The following is a 24,832-nucleotide window of genomic DNA, read 5'->3' on the forward strand; positions in this document are numbered from 1 at the left end:
GCCCAGATTGCAACCCTGTTTTCTTCCAGATGGTCTCTTGTGACCGATTTCGTTGCACGATTGTTCCCATTTTACAGAGGGGCAAACTGAGTCACAGAGGTGCCATGACTTGCCTGACGTCACTCAGGAAGCTGGTGGCAGAGCCGGGGATGGAACCCAGATCTCCCAGCCCGAGTCGTGTCTTCACACCCTATTAGACGTCATGGCCTGTAACCACTCACCTCCCTGCCTGCACGCCCTAGGGCTAAAGGAACTGCTCCCATATCCTTCCCACCAAGCTCTGCTCATCCCTTTTAACTCCCCTTCCCTCCTTCCTTTTCCCTGGCTGCCCCCCCTTCCATCCCATCCTCTCTGTCCAGTTCCCTTCCTCCCCGGTTTTCCTTTCCCTTCTCATCTGCCACCCTTTCCCTGTCCTCCCTTCTCCTGCCCCTCCCCCTCAAACACCCAGTGAAACGCTCCCTTTATCCTGCCTGCTCCTAGGAGGGGAAGCCAGTCTCAGCGCATAACTGCAGGGACTGTAGGAGAACAACAAGTAGCCTTCTGTCTGAGGGCCTGCCCTCCTTCATTAACATGCTTTCTGAAGATGGAAGCTCTAGATTGCTCAGGCTGTTGGAATGGGGGGGCGGGTGCAAGGGGGAGGCTGGTCTTTTCCTTCAAGACCTTGAAACACTGAGCCACTTTTCAGCCTCTGTTTGTCTAAAAAGAGTCTGTAACGGTGTTGGTCTCTTTCCTTTTAGGGAGAATTGGGAGCCCTGGGTCCTCCTGGAGTTCATGGACTCATTGTAAGTACGAAAACAAATGGAGCTTTGGCTTCTGAGGGCTTTAACCCTTTCAGGGCACTGCAGTCACACACCATTTTTCTTCTTCCTCCTCCTCTTGTGAGGGAGACTCAGGGGCATGTGACTCTTCTTTTTATGGGGGAGAGGAAGATTAAAACTCTGGGGGGAGGTGCCAAACTGGGATGAGGAAGTGGAGGTGATAATTTCAGGTATATAACATTTTTAGGCACAAGGTAGTCCTTGAGAATTTAGCCCTACGTGTCCTCTGTGACTTCCCCTTTTGGTGACATTTACCAGTCTATTTCTTTAAAGATAGGATCATGCATTTATTCCTGGTAGGAGTCTGTTTTCTTCCTTAAAAACAGACCCTCTAACCAGTAATGCCAGGAAACTAAATTGTTTGATCAAGGAAGGATGCCTGGTTCCTGGACAGTGAAATTATTGCATGAAGGAGTACCCTGACATTTGGGAATGTAACTACCCTCCTCTCACAAACACACAGCTCAAATCTGCCCTCTGTTACACCCTCATTGACTTCAGCAGGGCATGAGCTGGTTTAACAGAGGGTGGTATTTTACCCACAAACCTCTGTGCGCTGAAGTGAGCATATGCCCTACGTGCTCTCTCTGCTCTTGGATTGGCACTCTTACTTTTACTTTTTTAGGGCTGTGATTTTGTTTGGAGCCATTTCCCTCAATACACAAGAAGTGACAAGCTTTTTTATTATTGTTAAGATGACATTTGTTCGAAACAGTCTCCTCTTCGCTGATGGCTAGCTGTGAAATCTGCCATGCAGATTATGAGCAGTTACAAATATCTCCTCATGCCTTGGGGTAATCGTTTATTGTATGACAGTAGCACGCAGATGGCTCAACTGAGATTGGGGCTGCATTATGCTAGGCGCTGCACAACACACAGTAAGGGACAGTCCTTGTCCTAAAAAGCTTACAATCTAAATAGACCAGACAGACAGAGCATGGGAGAAAGACAGTGTAATTATCCCCATTTTATAGATAGGGAACTGCAGTACAAGGATTCGCATAGGGTTACAGAAGAACTGAACCCAGGTCTCCTGAGGTCCAGCCAGTACCGTTAACCACAAGAGAGGAAGTTTTTTTGGAAGTTATGGGAAACCAAAGGACATTACTGTCCATGCCAGCACAAATGATGGACTTCATCCTTGTCCTATTGTGAGCCATCTTGATTGGCCTTGCTTCCAGTGCAGAAAGGCATTTCTTTCAAATGCTGGCTTTGGGTTGCTAAGGGTGCAGCCTTCAGTTTGCTTCTCTCTTCCCTACTCCTTCCTCTCCCTTCCCAATTGTTCTTTGAAAAGATACAATTTCTGGTGTATGAAGGACCTTTAGAACCACACACCTCCTCTGTATTCCCACAAACTGGCGCTTCATCAAAGCAACTGAGGGGAGAGCCTGTCCAGTTGTGAATCAAAGAGAGGGGCATCACTTCCTAAGAGTTATTTGCTTCAAGACCAGTACCTTGAATGATGACATTTCTCCTTTCCAGAGACTCATTTTATGCTCATGGTTTTTAAAGGGCACCAGTTTCTTCATAAGAATTTTCTCCTCCCATGACAAATATCTGCAATGCCTGGACAGCAAAGATGACTTCACAACTGTTTTCTCCAATTGTTCACCACTCCTGGCTCTTTGAACGTCTTTAGCGAGAGCTTCGGTTGATGGACTCCATATGGATGCTCTCAGGCAATCACAAAAGCTATATCCTTGATCGTCACTCATAAATGCTCCAAGCGCTCTCTTCAGATTGCATGGAGCTACTCCAGGTAAAAAAGGAGACCTATCCCACAGCGTAGGCCCATGTGAAATGACCTGAATCAGCCAGTCCTGGAGTACCTTGTGGCTGTCCAAGTCCACCAGGAGATTGTCTAAAGAAGGGCCCAGCATAGGAATGGAACCACATGTGAGATGATTTGAGTTCAGCAATGTGGCTGATATCTAGATCTAACTAAAATCCCCCTAGGAGGCTTTCTTTCCAATCTGGATTTCAAACACAGATGGTTCCTAGCACTCACACTTCACCATGTGCATCTGCCAAAATAGCCCTGCATTGTGCCCTGGAGAGTGCAGGAAACTTACATGAAGATAACTTGGCAGTGGAGCAGGTCAAAGCTGCGATCCCTATGTAAGTAGGAGCTGTGTTTAGGCTTGGCCATGTTACTGTCCCTTCACTAGCACCTGGTCTCCTTAAAGCGTGCGCTCCCTCTGGCAGGGGTTGTTGAAATAATTGGGCCTGCCAATTTGCCCTAATTGTGAACTCAGTTGGGAGGAGTAAGTGAAAGTTCATGGAATGTCACAATAAACTAGGACAACAAATGTTGATGGGAAAAGGTGCAAAAGCGAGATGGAATGACTGAATTAGTCCAAACAAAAAGGCCTACTGATATAATTCAAGGACTGTGTTAAGATAATGCCTGGTAAATAAGAAAGTGTCAGACCAAGAATCAATTAAACAAATTTGGTGTGTCAGAAATTAGGCTTGTTGGTGGACAAAATAATGACAGGATGGGCTATTCCACCCATCCCTCCCCTTTTGGGGTCCCCAAAAAGAGACTTTAGAGGGAAAAGCTGGCTATCATGATGCTGTCTGACTGAAAGATGAGAGATCAGGAAGGAGCAAGCTTCACCCTCATGGCTACCATCTCCTGGGATCCCAGGCTTTCTTCACCCTAATCCTGAAAGATGTCTTGACCAGACCAGGCCATAGAGAGGCAGCCAAATGACACGGCCACCTCCTCCAGCTCCTGCTAAATCCCAGCCAACACTTTGGATGTGAGACTTTGTCCCTGTTCCCCTACCAACACCCCATGAGTCCTTTTTCCTTCCTCACCTTATTTCTTCTCTTTCCTGGCTCCTTTTTTTTCTTCTGTTTAATAAGGGTCTGGCTCAGCTGGCCAAGACTGCATATTTTTCTGCGCTGCTGTGAGCCTGCGACCCGAAAGGCAGCTAAATGCAATGCCCTAAACAGCCTGACAAGTTTGCCTGGTCTCGGAGTAGCTGATAAGACTGTACGCTCGTCCTGGGTTTTTTCCAGCAGTGAGGTTGCAGGTGAAAGTCAACACCAGAGACAGAAGGTGAATTTTCAATCTTTGCTGTTCTCTTCTCTCCCCTTGTGCGTCTGTCTGTCTGGTTTTGTCTTCTGAGGAAAGAGGATTGGACTTCAACATCAACAACAGCTCCAGCCCATTTCAATAAACTTTTTCCCCGAAAAGGACAGTTATTACCATCTTTGATACCATCTAAAAGATTGTCAAACAAGGGGGCTTTTCTGTCTAAAAACTCTCCAGCTAAAAGGGAAGAGAACAAGGGATGCTGTTACAAAGAAAACCTTATTTAATCACATACATTTCAAATGCTTTAGCTCCTTTTCCTTCTCTTTCTGTATCTTTAATAAAAGGTTATAAAGATTTTTAATGGTGAGTTTGGCATGGTACACGCAGCCTGAGGTCTCTGTATTCTAAACCCTGAACCTTGTTTAACACTATTTAGCATTGGACAGTGACTGGGTTATGTTAACACATATGTCTGATTATGTGTGGGGGCATTATGATTATGGGTTATGTTTGATTTTTGGGGCCTCTTTGTTCCATCTAAATTAATACAACAGGGTCTGTGACTTAGCTGAATTTGAACCGTGCATGTCACTTCTTTGCTTTGAAAGCACATAGTTCCTACTTTAGGTTTCTAAAACCCCAGAAAGAGCGACCCACTCCACAAAGGCAAATCTAGGCAGTTTCCATTGGAAAAATCAACACGTTCACACTAGACAATATTGTTCTCCTGGCATCCAAGGAGGCTGCTACCATTCAGGCTTGGGGCAGTTCTGGGAAACAGGGGCTCCAAAGGGTGGGAGTTTTTCTGGGGGAGAAGTTCTCTCTTGCATGCATCTGCAGGCAGAGGAGAGCTCTCTTGATGTCACAGTACTTGCAGAGGATGAGTTGCTTCAGCTCTGTATATAAAATATGAGGAGAGAAGTGAGTTCTTTCTTCACCCACTTTGTACAAGGGAGCTTGAGCTAGACATGATTCCAAGCGGTCTGTAATAATCCTCCAGGAGCAGCTGGTTCAGAGAGTGGGTGGGTTATAGGAAACCCTTAGTAAGGCTGACCTAGGAGGGGGCCCCCCAACCTCTTTCCACTCCACCTCATCCCCGTCTCCTTATCATCCCTCCATCCTCCCTGCCACACAGAGTAAGAAAGGGGGAGATGGTGGATCTTCTCTACCCCCATCTCCTCTCTCTTCTCAGCTGGTGGCAAGAGGCTCTTTTCCTAGACCAGGATCAGCAATCTGACTAGGCATGGCTAGGACAGCTTCCTTAAGATGACATCAATTGTTGGGTTCATGCACTGCGTGTCTTGAAGCCCACATAACTTCACCCTGCCAAACTCCATGCAGTAGTTTCCTCCTGTCCCAGTTCTGAATGCTCAGAGGGCCACAGCCCCATTTTACAGTGGCTACCGAGCTCCCTGCAGGGGTTTTTTGCTTTGCTGTTCGAAGGCTGAAGAGCAGAATTAGTTGTAACTGGAGCCTCCTACTTTCGTAATTAACCGTGTGGGTGAGCGCTAAGTAAATGCGTTCCTACAAGAAGCCTTTATGCTGGAAGGTATGAAAAGGGGATCTGTTTTAATACAGCCTCAGCTCAGCACTCACAGTGAGTCTGCAGCCACATGACCTCCTGTTATAGAAATATTCCTCCAGCAAAGGCTTCCCTGTTTATTTACACATTACAGGAGAGCTTGGTGCACTGTATCACTGGCTCCCTTCATGGGGGAGAGAGCAATCAGAAGCCTGTTTGAATACAGACCTGTGAAAGCTTTTTATTTTAATAACATGAACTCTAGCGTCTTTTCTAGCCTGACGCATTAGTGCTACAAGGGTAAAGAGTCCTCACCACAGCAGAATTTCCAGGTGGTTGGAGTATGCCTTTCCCTGACCTTTTTTTTATCCTTCCCCATCTCCTAGTCCTTCTCTGTCCCTTCCACAGATGACAGAAATCAGAGTCGATAGAACTCCAGCATCCTTGCATGTTGCTTTCCTTGCTGGATCCGTGATTGTTTCAATATCCTTTTTTAAAAGCCCCATAAAGCTCCGCTTGAGCCAGAGAAACAACATCAAGCTCTTGAGGACTAAAATACTGTTCCTAAATCTCTGTGGTGATGAGCAGCTCCAGCAAAAATAAACCAGCTTTGACCGGTGCTGAAAAAGTTGCCATCAGCATCTTCCAAGGAACCAGCAAAGTTGTAGCTGTTTCCTCCTGAGAAAGGGAAGAGTACAGCAGAACCTCAGAGTTACAAACTGACCAGTCAACCACACACCTCATTTGCTACTGGAAGTACACAATCAGGCGGCAGCAGAGACGACAAAAAAGAAAAAAAGAAAAGCAAATACAGTACTGGACTGTGTTAAACATAAGCTACGAAAAAAAGGGAAAGCAGCATTTTTTCTTCTACATAGTAAAGTTTCAAACCTGGATGAAGTCATTGTTCAGTTGTAAACTTTTGAAAGAACAACCCTAACGTTTTGTTCAAAGTTACGAGCACCTCGAGTATGGAGGTTGTTTGTAACTCTGAGGTTCCATAGGAAAAAAGAGAAATGGAGTCTGAGTGGGCTTTCACCTCTTCCTTTTGTATGCACAAATACTTGTCTGTAGTGACCGAACTGGAGGTGGAAAATATCCCTTTGGAGTTAGTATTGCAGTGCTAGCCATATGGCTCTAGCTCTAAGTCAGCCCTCTGCAGAGAGCACCTGTGAAATTCAGTTAATAGTACATGAACTGGTATGTTTACTAGACAACAGAGCAGACAAAGTATAATTAAAGTGTGTGTTCTTTCGACCTCATTCATGTGGCTCATGTAATTGTTTAGTGCCACAGATAATGAAAGAGGAAAATCCATCGCTGTTCAAAAACTAAAGAGAATGGGAGAAATTCTAACCCAGAAATCTGACTAAATATTAATCTGGTGCATCTCAGATGAGCTGTAAGATGTACCTCTAGGCCCAACCGTTCCCAGTGATTAAACTTTGGTTTCTTAGCAGACTTGTGAAGCTGCAAGCGGCAGCAGCCATGGGCGCATGGTGCTATGTCTCAATTTAAACCCTGTAACTTTCCCAATTATGATACCAATAAGTCCCAAATAAATGCTTGTAATAATATGGTAGAAAATAGCAGCCCTGGGAATGTGCCTTTATACTAGCACTGAAAAAATGCCTCCTCAGCAGAATGTTAGTGTAAATTAAAGTTCTCAATTAACCCAGCCATTTCTCCTCTGGAGTTTAAATGGTTTGCAAAATGCAAATAGTTTGAAAACTCCTTTTTAAAACAATGCCAAAGACAGACTTGTAAATAAACCTCAATCCAGGATTCAAATACAAAGATGTTATTGAATTAAAAGATGAACAGATTGTTTCAACCTCTGAGGGAGCATTAGGGATTCAGATAGATTGCTATCCCCAAGGAGGGCTCAGGTTTGAAATGTTGGATGCGACAGGAATCGGAGGACCACTTTCTAACTTAACAGGAGCCAGCCATTGTGTCCTCTGCTCTGGGTAGCTCATACCCATGAACGTCAGCTCCATGTGTATCGCATATTGGAATATGATGCTTCATGCACTGTGGGAGATGGCCCTGGATGTGGAAATCTTCTTGAATGAATTGCACCTTTCTCCTCTCCACTGCTGGATTTGAGGAACTTTTGGAGCAGGAGCTCATTTAGAACTTCTGGGATTTCTTCTGGAAAGGACTTTTCACTGCAGATGTCGATCCATCTATAACGCTTCTTTAATCCCCATGGACAGAGAGATGGAAGGAAATCTATCAATTCGCCAGGGCTCATGGTACAACCTCAGTGGTGTTTAAAGCACCGACCACAGTGAATGGTTGAAAATGTAGCAAGGGAGCTGTACAAAGGCAGCTAATGAGCCAGGCCACCCTTGCCAAGATCTCACTAGGTATCCAATAAACTGGGGCTAGGATTTTCAAAGGAATCTAATGAAGTTAGGCACCCAACTCCCATTCAGTTTCAAACTTCCTTAGGCTCTTCTTACAATCCCAGCATAGGAGTCTGCTAAGAGAGCTCAGGGGCTAACAATTTAAGAATAAAGAAACAAGAGAAATAAAAATGCAGCAGGGTATTGGCCTGTTACCTTTGACTGCTTCAGCATAGCAGTGCTGCTCTGCTACGGAAGTACTTTTTAAACTGTGAAACAGATTATGTGGCAAGCTTTGCAGGAGATGGTACAAAAGTAATTGGGTCAAATTTCAGACCTGCTTCGTTGGAGTTGCACCTGCTTCAACCAGGTCTAGATTTGAGCCTTAGACTTGAATGTAGATCCAAGAATCTGCTGAATTTAATCCATAGCTTTCCTAACTTCATATTATTCTCCTTTCTTTGTTAGTCTCCTACCTCCTCCACACCTTCAGCAGCACACATTTTAGATTCTATATGTGTAGAACTTTCTTGGTGTATATTCCTTAGATGTTAATCCCATATTGAGTTTGGGAAGGTAGGTGGTATTCCACCTACTTAATTTCACTGAGTAGATTTCAGCTGGATATATTTCTATAGATAGTCTATATTTCTTATTTTAGGGCCTGTCCTTATTCCCATTGAAGCACATGAACTTCTATGGGAGCAGGACCGGAACATTCCTTTGTTCTTCTGGTGTTGTGCATTGCTGAACTGCAACAATTCTCTACACAGTTGGCCGCATTTCAGTAGCGGATGAAGTGATCCCTGAGGAGAACTTCCGTATCAGTTAGTTACGTTTACAAAGTGTGTTTGGTGTCCTTCGTTCTGAATTAAAAATGTGATGCGAGTAGAAGTTGCTCTTCTTACTTAATTATTCTGCAAGACATATACTTGGTATTTCTATAGTTAGAAGCTACCTATACACTGATTATAAATCTCTTGACTAACAGGATCCTGCTTCCATTGAAGTCAATGGCAAAACTTCCATTAACTTTGAGAACAGAATGTGGCTCTTAAGTTTTCAAACAGCAAGAAAATCCTCTCTATATGTTACTCAACCCAATGAACTGGTGAATAGGGTTAGAGGCCCTGGCAGGAGGGTTTTCATGCCATATATCAGGATTCATCAGCTACACACCTAATAAATTTGATTTATTGTGTTTCTCTTACCAGGGAGATATGGGTGCTTTCGGACCAATAGGCTATCCAGGACCAAAGGGACTAAAGGTAAGGGAGTAACTAAGCCTTGTGTTCTCTTATCTGTCCAAACCAGGACTGACTCTGTCTGAAGATTGTTCAGTTCATTGTTTGGGTGAAAGTGGTTGTCTTTATGAGGAGAAGGTTGGGCAGTAATGTTTGTCCACTGACCAGTGAAGGATGGTAGACAGAACATCACTCTGGCAGTCTGCACCAGGTGTGGATTACTGGGGAATGCAAGGAGCATTTTTTCTGTGCAACTTCAGACCGCGGAGGGTAATTGGCAGTAAATCCGATGATCCACCTCAGAGGCTGTATGAGGAGAGAGACCTGTGGCCCAGACCAGATAACCCTGGATGCCATGCATTTTGGTCTATGGTCCCATTAGCCCTGTCGGTGACTTAGACCTGATTCAGGTCTTCAAGATACCGGAGCCGTGCTCAAACTCAACTTGGGCTTCCTCTTTTTTCAGGGGCTGATGGGAAACCCTGGAGAACATGGACTGAAAGGTGATAAGGTGATCTGAATACTCCCTTATTGCACTGTGTTTTATTCTGCATGTGAAATCCCACTTGTAGCTTCTGTTTCGTATTCTGCACCACATTATGTGCCCCATTCTCCTTCCTTTTCTGGCTATCTACCAGAAATCCCATCCTCTTCATCATTTATCATCTGTTCTCCTTTCTTGACACTCCCATTTATATTTTCCTTTCTTTTTAAATAAAATGTCCATCCTGCCCCTGGCCTACAGAACTCTTCCCATGGCATCACATGGGGTGGGAACATTGCTACAGTGTATATGGCTTACCCTTTTAGTTTTTCTGGTAACAAGTGTAGACACAGCTGTTAAGGTGTAGATTTGAGATCAGCATGAATCTTACTGGTGACCAGAATCTATGCTATGGAAAGCCCCTGGAGTGAAAAATTACGTCCCTGAGAGCCTTCACCTCATTTCAGCACCACTTCCTTTAAAAAAAAAAAAAGGGGGGGGGTGGGGCAGAAAACCCCATTGGGTAATATTTCCCTTTCAGATGAGTTTTCTAGGCTAATCCCGGTCAGCTCCTCTGTCTTTACAATGATGCTATTGTGTTTGAGTTATATATAATGCATTGTATGACAATGTGGTTTTGTTGTTATGCATTTAGATCTTATCACTGGATGGGGTAGAAGTAGGGCTTTATCAGCATTGTTGCCACTTTCATTTATTAGGGCATGTTTCAGGGTGTCTCACAATATGACACAAACATGCAGACCATGTTCTTTCTTCTCGTGAGGAAGGTGATTGAGAGATCAGCACAGAAGCTGGATGAGACGTACCTACTGGAACCTCGATTAAAAACAACGTTAAGAGATGCAAAACCTCATGTAGCCGCTCTTATTTCAGGTTAAGATTGGTTTATATCAAGTTAGTTTGCTGATAAGGAAGAATCAACTTAAACTAAATTGATACAAGCCACTTTAAAGTAGAAATAAGGGGTGGAAGTTGCAATGGTTTAACTAAATTCGTTTAAAATGCAGCGTGAGTTAAACCAGAGCAAGTGTGAGTGTAGACAGGTCTGACTCCCATAAATGACACCCTCCTGCAGATGCTTGGTTGTAGGGTTTGTTTCTTCCTTCAGAAGAGGGAAATGCAATAGGGTAATTAGCCTTATGACGTTGACTGCTTGGGAGGATAGAGCAAAGGGGTAGTAATTGTATTGTCCCCCTCCCATTTTCGGGGGGTGCTTTAATGGCACTGTTGCATTCATTCACTTGCTGCTGGTTTTAAACTGTGGTCGATCGGCACGAAGCCAGGTCAAGGAGCCAGATGCCCTCGTGCCCTGCGTTGTGCTAGCAGGTCACTGTCGCCCTCCCATGTACCCAGGGTCAGCTTCTGCTCTATACCACCTCACCCTTCTAGGAGAGTGGGGGGCACAACTGGCAGCAAGGCATGTTTGGGCAGTAGGGAGACTTCCCTATAAGGGTAAGTCATGGTCGCCATAAGCAGGAATCCTGACCCAGCACTAACTCCAAGGGCCCACGAACTCTCCCAGCAATGCAGCCTGCTCTCCCTGAAGAATTGGCTTGTCCTTAAGATGCTGAATCTCTTACGGATTGGCCAGTGTTTTAGGCCTTACAGGCAATATCATTCTCCCCTTTTTACAAAGATTATCAGATCTGTCTATTTAACGCACTACGTGCGTCACGGTCCTTAATGTATTTATCTTTACAACACCCCTGTGAAGTCAGAAAGTTCTAGGGGATTGGATCTGGATCTCCTGTGTCCCAGTCTAGTGCCCTGGCCCCTACCTATTGTTCCTTCATTGCTACCAGGCATCCTGCTTTTGGTCTCTCTCTCTCTTCCTTTCTCAGCAAGGTTGGAAGAACCCAGCGTTTTCTCTCCTTTCTCTGACCACCTCTCCTGTTGCATCCTCCTCTGACTGGGCACGCTTCCTGCCTGGATTTCATTAAGGCCCTTTCCCACTCCAAGAATGACAAATGACCTAGCTCAAGCCTTCTCTATCCTTAATGAGTTGACTTTTCATTTCAATATCCTGGGGCACTGTCAGAAAATCAGATCAACGATGATATCACAAATGGGAGAACGCTTCCAGACGCCTTGGGGGCATCCTTTCCAGCAGTCACATAGCCAAAGCCCTGGGAAACACAGGGCCAAGTAAATAAAACCCATGTTGAATTTGACAGCCTAGTTCTCTTTCACACAGGTGACCGCAGTCAGTTTTGATATTTTAACTATAAAGTCTTTTACTCGAGAGGCCAAAATCTCAAAATATGCTGCACTCACTTGCACAGATAAAAACGAGACATATCAGCTCAGTAGTGAGATTGGGAAAGTTTGTCTTTCTTTCGGCCTGTGTTTTTCAGCTTTTTGGTTTTGTGATTTTTTTTTTTTTTTGCATCGGTATGCAGCCAGTTGGCTTGTTTCTAATACCTAGACTTAGCTTTTCTAAGTGATCAGTAACCTGCTGTATTCATTTGGTCTCATGCTTCTTTATCTTAGTGCATCTTTTGGTCATATTGATCACTCTGTCTATTTTTATATTGTGCACCAGGAGCAAGGAACAGGTGTCTCCTCTCCTCTCCTATCTTGCTGTATTATGTTTTTTATTATTGGTATTCTAGTCAAACATACAGACCTTGTCTGGTACTGGGCCTGGTTGTGCTAGCGCTGTATATAAACACACAGCAAGAGACAGTCCCTGCCCTCAGAGTGCTTACAAAGAGTCTAAATAAACAAGACTGACAAAGGACGGATTATCATCATCATTTTACACGTGGGGAACTGAGGCACAGAGAGATGAAATGATGTGCCCAAGGTCACCCAGGAAGTCTCTGGCAAAGGCAGGAATTGAACCCAGTTCCCGAGTTCCAGCCTATTTCCTTAGCAGCAAGACATCTTTTTCCCTTTTGCTTCCTTCCTCTTTCATTTCTGTGAAACTACGTTCCGTCCCAACCACTGCTAGGTGCCTCAGCATCTTTCTTCCTCCATATATGCTGTACAATTGAATCTGTTAATAGAAGTCTTAGATGTAATGAAACTCCTTTCGTAGTGAGGGTGCAGTCCCCAGATTGCCCTCCATTTTGGTCATGGTGCCCCTATGCATAGAGTGGAGTGGGAGACGTGACTTGAAAGTAAGGGTCCATTCTGCATTCACCTCCTGGATATCTCATTACTAGTTTCCACCTCTGATGTGCGTTTTACATGGGTTTTCTGTGGCCCGTGGCCTTTCTCTGATCCCTTAATATCCCTTTTCTGTCTGTCAGATCTTGACTTCATCACTACCTTCCACTGTCTCCTTTATCCAAACCTCTACTTTGCTCTGAAGGCCAGAAACCTATGACACTTCCTTGGCACCCATGTTTCCCTTTTGTATCTATCTTGTCTGAGAGTTTGTCTACCACCATCTGTGGGATGTTGCCAGCATTTGTCCTTTCCTGCATGTTGCCTCTGCAAACAGACAGTGATTAGTACCTCTATCACTTCCTGACTAATACAAATCCCTTTCTGTTGGGTGTGGTGGCTAAGGTTGTGGAGAACTTCTTGGCTGAATGCACTGAAGTCCCCATCCACATCACAGATAAAACCTTCTGAAGCATAACTGGGTTCTGACAAACTCAGCTTGACCTAGTTACAGCTAACACAGTTCGGCCTCCACACGGCAGCATTTCCGGTACACAACCACGTGTCAAGTGTGTTGGCTTGTGCACACCCTTCACACTGCACATCTGTGTTTGTGTCTGCTGCCCAGGCTCCCTCTGGAGAATGCACTGTTTCAAGCAGGCCCTGCTGGAGGTACTAAGTGGGGTATGTTTTTGCATGGTACCTTGCACTTTAGAATGCCCTTGCACAGACACATCTGGGAAGTAGGACTGCCTGACTCATGTACACGGCAGTACATGGGTGGGAGGTCCCATCTGCATGTCATATGTTCAAGACTGACAGTCTTGTTAACAATCCTGCTCACGAACCAGGGTCAAAACAGTAAGGGACCACAGCCAAGAATTTCAAGTGTCTAGTGACTTTGGGTGCCCAACCTCAGACATCTTAATGGGGGCTCACGTTCAGGAAGTGCTGAGTACCCATCCTTTGAATGCCCAGGCTCTTTTAGGTGTGTCAGGTTGGGCAGCCAAAATGACTAGTCACCTTTGAAAGTCTTCATATGCTAACCAGGTTGAGTTTGCATGTCAGCCATACCTTCTTACAGCGTGGTTACTAGCGTAGATGGCTTGAAGGCTTAGGAGAAAGAAACTGCCAGCTTTATGGAGCATGTCTACTCTGGCTGGGCATCCATACTGACTCCTAACTCAGATTCCAGGGTCTTGTCCCAGCATGGGTTGGGTCTTGTGTAAAAAACCTGGGGTAGATTCTTGGAAGGCAGTTGCTGATGTCCTGTTCAGGAATGCAGAGACGGCTTCCCTAGAAAGTGGCCCAAGAATTTGTTGCAGGAGATGTGTAGAAGGGGCAGCCCATTACAGAACCAGAAGAGAGGGGGGAATGAAAGCACCAGCTCTGCTCTCCTCTGGTGAATGTGGAGTTATAGCTCCGCATGGGGCTGGAGTTTACATTTTATATATATAGCCCAGACATTAGACAGCATCTGGAGACAGAAATGCTGAATCAGCAGGAGGTGGTGCAACATTCACCCCCGCCAGGCTGACGACAATCAGTAATCTTTTGTAATTATTAACTCAGTTCAGATGAGAGCAGCCTTGATTGGCCTAATTCATTCCATCTGCCACTTCTTGCTGCCGAGCAAAGGTCTGAAAGGGACTGAGGGCTTTGAGGGTGTTCCGCACCCTGCTTGGCAAGGTGGGGCTCTGTCACCTTCCATCAGGGCTTGCAGGATTTGGCCCAGTGTGTGCGTCTCTGTCTCGGTGGAGATTTCCCCACTTTGTTGCACTGGAATCGCAGAGCATGGCTGGTGGGGGCATCCTTAGGCGGTGACAAGCCAGCAGGCTGGAATTCCTAATGTGAGAGCCATGCCACTCCAGAGGGAAGATGGGAATTAACGGTAGGCCCAGCAGTTCTCCTCAGAGCTGCGGTTTACAGGATCTTCCTAAGGATAGCTAGAGTTACTTCAGTTTTACAGCTGCAGTGTCATGTTAAACCCTGCTATTACAGTTTCCTAGCCCAGATGGTTACAGGAGAAGCACATGGTCTTCTGGCCTACTCCAGCTACTGGGTTGTTTTTCCCACAGTGAAGGAAAGCGCTCCCTTCACCCCTTTGCCAGGGAGGTCTGCTCCAAGCTCTTTGAGGTAGTTATCCCCCTTCCCAGCACCGATTGTATGAGGCAGCACAACAGAGGAATTAAAAGTTTCTGCATGCTTTGCAACAAAATGTGCCTAATCCATGTCAAACACACACACATTCCAGCCACACTGCTGAAAGGCTATAGACTGTTTGGCGCCATGGATAGCAGCTGGACGGATATACATGGGGTATGCCACACTTGGGTAGTGCTTCCTGAATCCATCCCATGAGTGGTTCTATACCCTCAGTGCCTTGAAGGTTAATGACAATGGGTACAGGCTCTAGTCTCACATAAGCCAGGCCTCTCTTCTACTGGAGGATCTCTTGTCTTCATTATAACCTCTTATGGGGAAGCCCCAGTTCCAAAGAGCCTGGTTAGTTCCAGAAAAATAATATGGGACTGTCCATAACTAATCTGCTTTTGGTAAGGTAGAAGCCCCTCTGCACATCCAAACTTGGAACTCTGTTCCTTAACATCGTCTTTACGGATTTCCCATGAACTGCCATTTCTTTCCTCACCCCTACCTCATCAAGATGATTGAAGACTGATTTCTCTTTCAGATGATCTGTATCAATGGCTGTATGTAAAATAAAGTATCACTTCCATCCATGAGCACTTCAGTCTTTAGCTGGAGTCTTTTTAGCCTGCGCAAGTCTGGGACCTCCATGTATTTTCCTTTTTAAGCAGCTTTTTTAATGCATATTATATCATAGCTTGGTTATGAAACAAATAAACCTTTTCTTACGGCTCTCAGTTACCAGGTTTGACAAAGGCAGGCTGGTTCTCAGAACAAACCCAGCTTCTTCACCCCAGGCTGCTCTCCCATCTCTCAGGGCAAGGGAGAGTGGCCTAGTGAGTTGGGATTTTCAAGGCTAGGGTGGACAAAAGACTAGAAAAATTAGAACATTCAAAAATTGGAACCATCCAGCATTAACAAGGAGATGGGCTGGACAGTGCAACTAATGACTCCCGTACTCAGGGTTCATCTTAACGAAGTGGTGGCACTTCCACTGATCTTCTTCTGTGCATTTGGAGATGCACTTATGTTCATTAATCTCTGTAATCACTGAGTGCTCAGTTGTTAACCTGAGTGGAATCTCTCCTCGTGGGGCTTTTTTCTCAAGTGTTGGAAGTCTGTGACTCTACATCTAAAGTTCGTGGTCTTCCATACAGATTCCGTTTAGAAGTATAGTTGTATGCATTGCTCTGTGCTACTCTCTTATAAGAAAGCCAGGTCGGGATGGACTGGAGGGACAATCTATATGGGACACAGCCTCCATAGCATTTGCTGCTATTTGGCCTTGTCGTCATGCAAAACTTTTATAAAGATTACTTCTCGCATTTGTGTTGGGGAGAGAAACTGCCTCCCCCCTCCCTTCCCTCTCTATTCTTTAGAGCAGATTTCCCAAATCTGATTTCCTAATCAGTTCCTCTGATGGGACAGTTGTTTCTAAGTGCCCAGAGAGTAGGGATCCTCTTCCAATTTGGAGAAAACAAAGGTCCCATATTGGGTCATCTCCCTAACAGCTCAGTGCTAGCCTACCCATTTCTTAGTCAGGCTTCGTGGCTGTGATTCTCAAAAGGACCTAAGTCTCATTGAAAGTAAGCCAGCATTGAGTGCTTAAACCTCTTTGGAAATGCCAGCCTAGATTTCTGCAGTAGGTTGGTACTGAGGGATTTCAGTAGATGTTCAATACTTTTATAGGGGAAGGGGTTGATCAGTGCTCCCAGTTCCAGGCTATGCCTTCAGAAACCCCTGGGAGCCAGGCTCTGTAGAGGAGAACAACCTAAGAGGAAAGTTCCATTTACCAATAAGCAAGCTGGCTGTTTTGCTCAGCTGTATTTTGACATTCATCACCTATGTGTTTGCTACTTGCAAGGGAAAAGCAGCCTGTAGTCCTCTCGTCTAACATTTTTTGCAGCAGGCACAGGTATTTTATATTTTCTATCTCCTGTGGTTTTGTTTCTCAGTTCAGATTTGTTGTTGGAAAAGGCATATTTTGCTCAAGATTATTGTGATGGATTATGACTTTTGATTTGTCACCAGTTCTGTTTGAAAGGGGCCTGAAATAATTTCCTATAGACCTGGATGGTTTTGCCATTGACGGTGTATATTGTAACTTTCTTTGGTGATGTGTATTCAGGGTGATCAGGGACTGCCAGGTGTTCCAGGAGATATTGGATTCCAAGGAGACAAGGTAATTGCTTACAATTTTTCTTCTTACATAGATAACATGCATAGCTGCCTGCTTTCTCTGCTAATATTCAAACCATGTTCTTTTGAAAGCTCTGATTCCTCCTGACATAAAGACACTATAGTTATTTGCATTACACCCTCAGATTCACCCCCTGCTCTGCATAGCTCTGAGACCTTCTCGAACCGAAGTCAACAGAATGGGATTTTTTTTTAAAAAAAAATATGCAGTTCTATACGGGAAAATAAAGTGCTTCCTATGGAAAAGGTCATAACCTCCCGCAGAAACTGAAAGTGATGGAACAAGTTCTTCAGATTAGGAGCAATATGCGTGGTCCGCTGGCTGCAGAGTCAGTGAATTTGTCTGCTACAGGGACTTAGGCCCCGAAGCAGCAAAGCACTTAAGCATATGCATAACTTTAAGCACGAGCAGTCAGAGTCCTGTTTACTTAAGTGGAACTACTGGTATGATTAATGCTACCCACGTGCTTATGTGCTTTGCTGGACTGGGGCCTCTGTAGTGGTCAGCCACGCCTCCCTACAATAGCTTATATGTTCTTCTACTGCCATATTTAGAGGGTACAGCTCATTGGCATCAGTGTGGGTGACCCTGCTTACGCCAGGGTTGAATTTGGCCCCAAGAATCAATAGGTTTTTAGCATGTGTCCCTCTGAATACAACCAGAGAGCAGGGAATTTCAGGCAAAGAAAGCATGCATGCCAGGTCCCTGCCCTATGATAGCTTGAATGTCTTTGTGCTACGTATCGGTGAACACAGTACAGTATGCAAAGGTCTGTGTAGCTCTTAGGATCAGGGTGCGGAAAGTGTGTGTTTTCCACGTGTTGGGGAGCAATGTGCGTATGTCCCGATGAAAAGATGCTGTCAGGAGGTGTGTGCTGGATGTCTGGGTACAGAGAAGAAGAGTGCCTGCATTAGCCAGGAAGATCACGTAGCAGAGAGGGGAAGTGTCAGTGAGCCAGATCCCAGAGAGCAGATGTGTGGGTTGCCTATGTAACAGGTATAAGGGGCCAGGCATGTATATGTCTGCCAGCTAGGGAGGAGAGTGTGTGAGCACCTGCCAGCCAGGGGTTGGTGTGTGTAAACAGCTGTGTAAGGGCCTGTAGGGAGTGGAGTTGGAGTATTAGCATGTAAAACTCTACAGATCAGAGGTGGGAAACCAAGAAATCCCTACACCCTGGGATCCACTGTGCTGGGATTTTCGTTGGGGAAACCACCAATCAAAGGACTTTCAACAGCTGGCCTTAAGACCCTATGAGAGCGAGAAAGAAGAGGACATTGGAGAAATGTAAATGTACAGCAACGTTAAGTATAGGTGTCCTTCTAGAACTCAGTCTTCTTTAAATGAGTGACTCCTAAAGTCCTCTCCTTTTTGAACCTTCAGGAAAGTCTTCCCCAGCCTTGTGTTGGTGACAATACCATGCAGCCCCATGAGGCAGCACAGAGGACTCCTTTCTCCTCCCCTTACACATGCTGAGGTCCCTCCCAACATCCGGGTGTATGAATGCACAAAGTGAAAAGAGAAAGGCTTATGCTTGGCAGGTTTAATCTGTTCTACTGTGTCCTTCCATGGTGTGGTCACCCACCCCCCAAAGCACTGGATATGACTGGAGTTGTCAGGAAGAAAAGATTCTCTCGCTGTTGCAGAAGCATGGGGTGGGGGCTTTACAGTGGTTATTTTGCATCTGTTTAATTCTATTTCCTGAAAAATTGTTTCTGTGTTTCCCAGGGCAGTCAGGGCTTTCCTGGGGTACCAGGAGCCCGAGGGAAGCCAGGTCCCCCTGTAAGTAATGCCTTTAATCATCTTCTGTTTCCTAATCTTGCCTCTAAAGAGTTCAGTGCCCAGCTGGAAAGAGAGCTCAGCAGGGTGGATGTTATTCTAAACAGGAACCTCAGCAGCTGTCTCACATTCACCCTTGTTTTCTGATTTTGCAGGGAAAAGCTGGTGACAAAGGTCCAGTTGGGTTTCCAGGATCACCCGGCCCTGAGGTATGTGCCTTCAGCTCTGATCATTCCTTTATTTGTTAATTTCTGCTGCCTGTCTTCATTGGCAAACCTTCATAATTCCCCCACCTCCCAAGCAATCCTCACTGCAAAGGGAAATGAGAAACAGCCATTTGACAGCTGCAGGCTACTTCGCTGCTGAGATTCCGCCTCCTTTGAACACCAGCTTGGGTTTTAATTTAGGAATCATTTAGATACTCACTTCCCTGCCAGTCTTGGAAACCACTCTTCAGGTGGACCCATCTATAGATTCGGTGGAATTATTTGCTCCTGACTCAACCAGTAATGCTCCATGTGGATGCAGGGTTGAAGTCTTTGCTAGCAAAGGACAGGCAAATTCCTGTTGAACTCATTGCTGTTGTGCTGCACTGACAGGTGGTCAGTTTGCATAAGGACCCCTCCTCTGTGGTTACCTTCAGACGGTACCCTCCCTCCCCACTCCATGCAATCTCTGGGGGCTTCCAAAGTCATAACTCCATGCTATGCAGTAAGCCTCTCCCACATTCCAACCCAGCTGCAGTGATGTACAGTGAGACCAAGAGGATGGAGTCCTTTTGGGCCACCAGTCCCAACCCACTCTCTACCTCAGTGTGATACCAAGGCCCCACTTGTTGTAGTCTGTTCTCTCCTCGTTCTGAGGTTGTGCCCTCAAAGACTCTGGTAATAGGATGTTCGGTCTGGCTGAAAGACTGTTTTAGACAATTATCTCCCTCATTTTTGTTTTGACCCCTTCTGCAGCATCACGTTCACTTAAAAGAGAAGTTTCCTACAATCACTTAAATTGCTAATAATGCTTAGCGCCTTTTCCTCCATAGGGTTTGAAGCACACTAAGAAAGGTGGTATCATCCCCATTTTTCAAATAGGGGATCTGAAGCCTAGAAAGGTGAAGCGAGTTGCCCAAGGACACATGAAAAGTCAATGGCAGAACCCAGCTCGCCCAGCCTTCTCTCCTTTCCCGTGGAGCAATAGATATAACCATCATGGCATCCCTCGCCTGTCCAAGCAATGTCCCATAGCTGTCTTGGTCACTTGGCCTCCTGCTCACCAGGCAGCTCTCCAGCCTGTCTTCTGCTGCTGCCCCCTTCCTGGGGAAAGAGCTCCTTTCCTGAGCCAAACCCTGTCAGAAAGGTTCCTTTTTGGTCAGGGGAGAGGACTGGGGACCCACTCTTCCACTCTGGAAGATCATACATCAGTCATGGTGAGGAGAACAGCAGTGGGTTTTCAGCTCAGCAGGTTCATCGTTGACCTATAGTGAGTCTCAGTTCTTCCCTGTTTATCCTTCTAGCCTCTGTCGTGGGTAACCTGGGAATCTTTTTAACCAAATACTCTTCATGTTAGAAGACAACTCCATTGTCCTCACCCAAAACCACATTGTGATGCCTTCAAGTACAAGATCAATTTCTCTGCAGCATGTTGTGATTCACACCCTTATTAATAATCAGAAAATGTTCGTCGTGAGCCTGAGAGCCACTTGCAGTGCTGGCTGATAGACTGTTTTCCTTTCATCAGTGTTCTGGTATTTTGCTGGGCCTGGAATGGCTCTCTGTCAAGTGGTATCGCTTAGTAATTCTTGTTCTTTGTTTCTATTGGAAATGACTGTGGATTCCTTTGTTTCTTCAGTGAATGGGCTGTGGGTGGAAAGGGGGTCACTGTTTGGTTAAAGACAGCAGCTAATGAGAATGTCAGCACCTTTTCTAATCCCTAGGCTGCTTCCCTTTGTCATTCAGGCCGGTGATTTATTTCTCTGAGAAATGAGATTATATACTGCCTGATAAAGATGAATTAAAAACCAAAATGCCATTTTTAAATATGTGATGACAGGGAGGCCCTTACAACAATGAATTTTGGAAGGAGATGGACCAAAAAGGGGCTGTTGACGGAAGGGGTCCCTTGTTCTTACTTAAACCAATAACCTAGATCTCTTTTCTACTGTTACTGTCTACCACATACTGGATTTCATCCGGTTATTTGAAAGCTGCTTCAGTCCCTGCGGATGCCCCACAGTGGCCTGTATGTGCACAGTGCCGGCAAATAATAAATGTCACAACACAAAGTATCAAGTTAAATCTTTAGAAGAGCACAGGAAACCTTTCCAGAAAGCTCTCTAATGTAACACCAACCATTTCTGATTCTCTCTAGGGCTTTCCAGGGGATATTGGTCCACCAGGACAAAATGGCCCCGAAGGCCTGAAGGTGAGCGGCTCTCAGATAGAAGCCTTGTGCTGAGTTGGAAACAGCCAATGAAAACACAGATGTGGGAAGGGGGGTGGGGGGAAAAAGCCCTGGAGATTCCTGGAGATTGTTCTGGCTGAGACTTCGGTTTGGTCTGTTTGGATTGAGGTCCCTCCAAGAGTGGGATTTTTCTTTTTTTTTTTTCTGAAACAAAATTGACATTGGATCCTGTCCCATGGCAATGTGTGTCGGAAAGAGACCCGTCTCACTTTAATGGACCCTCAGAGCTTATGCTTCTATTTTCTGAGAATCTTTCCTTTTGGATCCATTGCAGGGGAAGCCCGGAGCACGAGGTTTACCTGGGCCGAGGGGACAGCCTGGCCAAGAGGTAACTGTCCATGTGGCTTTCAAGGCCAAATGCAGTTCTTGTCCAAGAAAACTTTCCCTTTCCAATCATGTTAATCTTTCGCCTAAATGGGGCCCAGGGTTCCAACCGTGTGCTCCATTTGCACCTGGGCACAAATACTTCGTCTCAGTCACCAGTCAGAAACCTGCAACATCACAGACCCACTGGAATTAGCGCTCGGGGCTACGTGCTCCTCTCAGTCCCTGCATCCAACTGCTGCTGGCGTCAGCAGAGGCCTAGCCACTCCATTAGCTTCCTTTTTCTACCCCTCATCTTGGTGCCGTTTTCCACTCAGGCCCGTATGCCTGAAAATCCTCCTTTCCTGGCCCACAGCCCAAGGTGCCTCTGTTCTGTGTTCCTGCATGCACTGCCTTAAAGTGCATTTTCTAATGTGAGGCCTACAAACCCTGGTCTTCCCCACAGAGTAACATTGTCTTCTAAAATAAATAATGAACAGGATGTACCCACTATTCTCCAGTGTGGGCACATGACCTTATTGCTGCATAAGCCCAGGTCTGCCGCCTCCACCCATACAGTTGTGCCTTCATTCAGGGCTTAATTCTGCCCCTCACTACGGGGGTGACCCTTGAATTGGAAACACTTTAGAGCAGAGACAGTGAGCCTCGTTCTCCTCCTGCTCACAACAGCTCTACACCAGTGGCACTCCAGTGACTTCACTGTAGTCTCTCTTGATTTACATCAGCCTGAGTGGAAAATCAAGCTCATTGTCTTTTGTCTTTCAAGAGCCATCTACATTTGTAGCCCTCTGCAAATAATCCAAATTCAGTGCATGAACTGAAAGCATTGTATAATAGCAATAATAATTCTTAGCCTTATTTAGCGCTTGTCATTTTAAAAGAGCTTTTACAAGCATTAACTTATTCATCTCCATGACCCCCATCCCACCTGTGAGATAGGAGAGTATTCTATCCAATTTGCAGATGGGGAATCCAGGACATAGATTAAGTTGCTCAACCCAGGTCACACAGTGAATCAGTGTCAAAATCAGATATCCTTGACTTCCAATCCCATGTTCAGTCCCATTGACCACGTGGCTTCTATTAGTCATCCTAATGGTCTAACTCAAAACCACTAGAGCAATGGGTGGTCTAAGAGCACTTTCAATTTCTCTTTCTATTGTGGGTTTAGTCTAGACACTTGAGTTCACCATCATGTGGCTTAATTGAAGGTCTTCTAGAAACTTTAAATCTGATCCAGACTAAACACAAACTGACGAGGAACCCAGATGCAGGGCCTAGTCCAATTGTCATCTAAGCTTTTGGGAAATTTCAATAGTGGAGCCAATCTAGTGTCTTGTGTGAAAGTGAAGGAAAAACCTCAGTATATTAGCCAGTTTGATATGTGTGAAAGTCTGTGAGAAACCTTGCATTTGGGAGAAAAAGAGCAAGCTCTCCAGGGTTTGCATCCTTGGCCAAACCAAGTTAATCAGATGCCCATGATCAAGTACAGTATCTTGTGGGCCAAATTCTTTCCTTTGGTAAGCACATGCAATTGCCATAACTTCTCTGGGAATTTCTGGTGGGCGTCCACAGGCAGGATTTGCCTTTAGGTTTATTCCTCTGGCACTGGGATGGCTCCACAGACATATCTGGCTGCATTGAAATGGGATGGGGTATCACAATGGTGATGAGGTCTCCCAGAAAGAAGTGCTCTGATAATCTTCCTTTCTAGTCTGATGGGATGGAACTGTTAAAGTGTTATGACAAGACAGCTATTGTGTAAGCATGAGGATTGTGTATTTAAATGCTGATGGCATTACAAGCTGTTTACTTTCATAGCATTTCTGGAACCCAAGAGACCTATAAGATTTTCTTACTAGTTTCATTTTTTTCCCCTTCAGGGAGATGAAGGACCCATAGGGCCACCAGGGTCCCCTGGTCCAGAGGTAGGTTTCACTGCTCTTAAGTGGCCTGCTCAGTTACTAAGTAGCTCTATACACCTCACCAGGCATTTGAGGTTGGAAATAAAAATGAAAGATTTGAACCCTCTGTTTCAGTCAAAGAACAGTCCCGCTGGCAAGCATTGTATTGTCTATGTGCAACAAGGGCTGGATCCAACATCCATGTAAAATCAGTGGAAAGACTCCCACTGGGCACTGGATGGGGGCTATATAATGTCTTAATATTCAACTAAAGATAGGGCTACGTTAAAGCCCCATATAAACAACCTTTAACTTTGGGATAGTTCAGATCCAAGTGCAAACTGTGTGACTTGGACCTAGCTCCATAATTCATCCCCGTGTTGGCTTCCACGATTCAAAAATATGTCCCTGGTCTCATTTGAATGCTGTATTTGTTTTTAAAGGAGAAGAGCAAGAAAAAGGATGGATTGAGAAATACAAGGATATGGACAGTAGACTTAAAAAGTCCTTTTGTCTGCCCCATAATGTGAAAGTAGGGGACCCTCAATCAAAACAACAGGGCAGTATATTTGGGATAAACAAAAGGAATATAGTCATATCTTTGGAACTCACCACTGCAGGATTTTATGACTTCTGAGAATATTTGCAGGATCGTGATATAATGGTAACCAGATCTTACCCTCTGGGTGTAATCTAATTGCTATACAGATAAGGAAAGGAATGTCTTATCCCACATACAACTTACTGCTATTGAGCACATGCGTTGATACAGGGATTTTCACTGCTCTCTATAAACCAGGTATTGGCTGCTACCAAAGAGCAGAGTGATTCCTTGGATCTGATGCTATAAATCCATTCCAGCCCCAGCAGCTAGGGCAGAAACTAAAGCAGCTTTCCCAGGCAGGGAGTAAGTTTTCACTGGACCTTTGGTTTGAGGGTGTATTCCTGCTTTGATGAGTGATAAGCATGGGGAGCATATACTCACGCACACAGTCAACAGTTCTTACTGCTCTGTGCTGGCCAGCAGTGATGCAACACTGCTGCAAGAAAGCTCCTATTGGCTGAATTCTAGCTGGTACCAGTGAGATATTGTTGCCAGGAAGTTCATGCTCCCAAATCCCAGCTAGTTTCTGTGGGATGCTGCTGTGACAAAGCTCATACTGGCACTAGGAGATGCTCCCTTTAGGGGCTCAGGATGCTGGGGCCTGAGCTGGCACTAGGCACAGATGGCTGCTGGGAGTGTTAGGATGCCAGATGAAAGCAATGCATAATTACCCAGCATTAAAAGGGCAGCAATAAAGTCCTTCCATTCATTTCTTACAACACCCATGCTGCACTTCTGGTGTGATGCTGAAGAGATGAAATTTACCTAATGGTGGAGCAGAGACTTCCTTACACATGCAGTTTCTATCTAGAGCTGGGATCC

The 24,832-nt window shown here is 45.3% G+C and overlaps 1 protein-coding gene across 3 annotated transcripts in view; it reads left to right on the forward strand.

Annotated features, from left to right (window-relative positions):
• The window catches only part of COL27A1 (collagen type XXVII alpha 1 chain), a 240,651-nt gene that overhangs the window by 110,501 nt on the left and 105,318 nt on the right, over nucleotides 1–24,832 (forward strand). For all 3 annotated transcript variants that reach the window (XM_073314249.2, XM_073314253.2, XM_073314251.2), the window contains 9 exons: nucleotides 738–782; nucleotides 8,952–9,005; nucleotides 9,448–9,492; nucleotides 16,874–16,927; nucleotides 18,671–18,724; nucleotides 18,877–18,930; nucleotides 21,086–21,139; nucleotides 21,453–21,506; nucleotides 23,386–23,430. In XM_073314249.2, coding sequence (XP_073170350.2) covers nucleotides 738–782; nucleotides 8,952–9,005; nucleotides 9,448–9,492; nucleotides 16,874–16,927; nucleotides 18,671–18,724; nucleotides 18,877–18,930; nucleotides 21,086–21,139; nucleotides 21,453–21,506; nucleotides 23,386–23,430 — 459 coding nt within the window. The remainder of the gene's footprint in view (nucleotides 1–737; nucleotides 783–8,951; nucleotides 9,006–9,447; nucleotides 9,493–16,873; nucleotides 16,928–18,670; nucleotides 18,725–18,876; nucleotides 18,931–21,085; nucleotides 21,140–21,452; nucleotides 21,507–23,385; nucleotides 23,431–24,832) is intronic.

The sequence above is a fragment of the Lepidochelys kempii genome, chromosome 16 (genome assembly GCF_965140285.1).
Source record: "Lepidochelys kempii isolate rLepKem1 chromosome 16, rLepKem1.hap1, whole genome shotgun sequence".
Taxonomy (NCBI): domain Eukaryota; kingdom Metazoa; phylum Chordata; order Testudines; family Cheloniidae; genus Lepidochelys; species Lepidochelys kempii.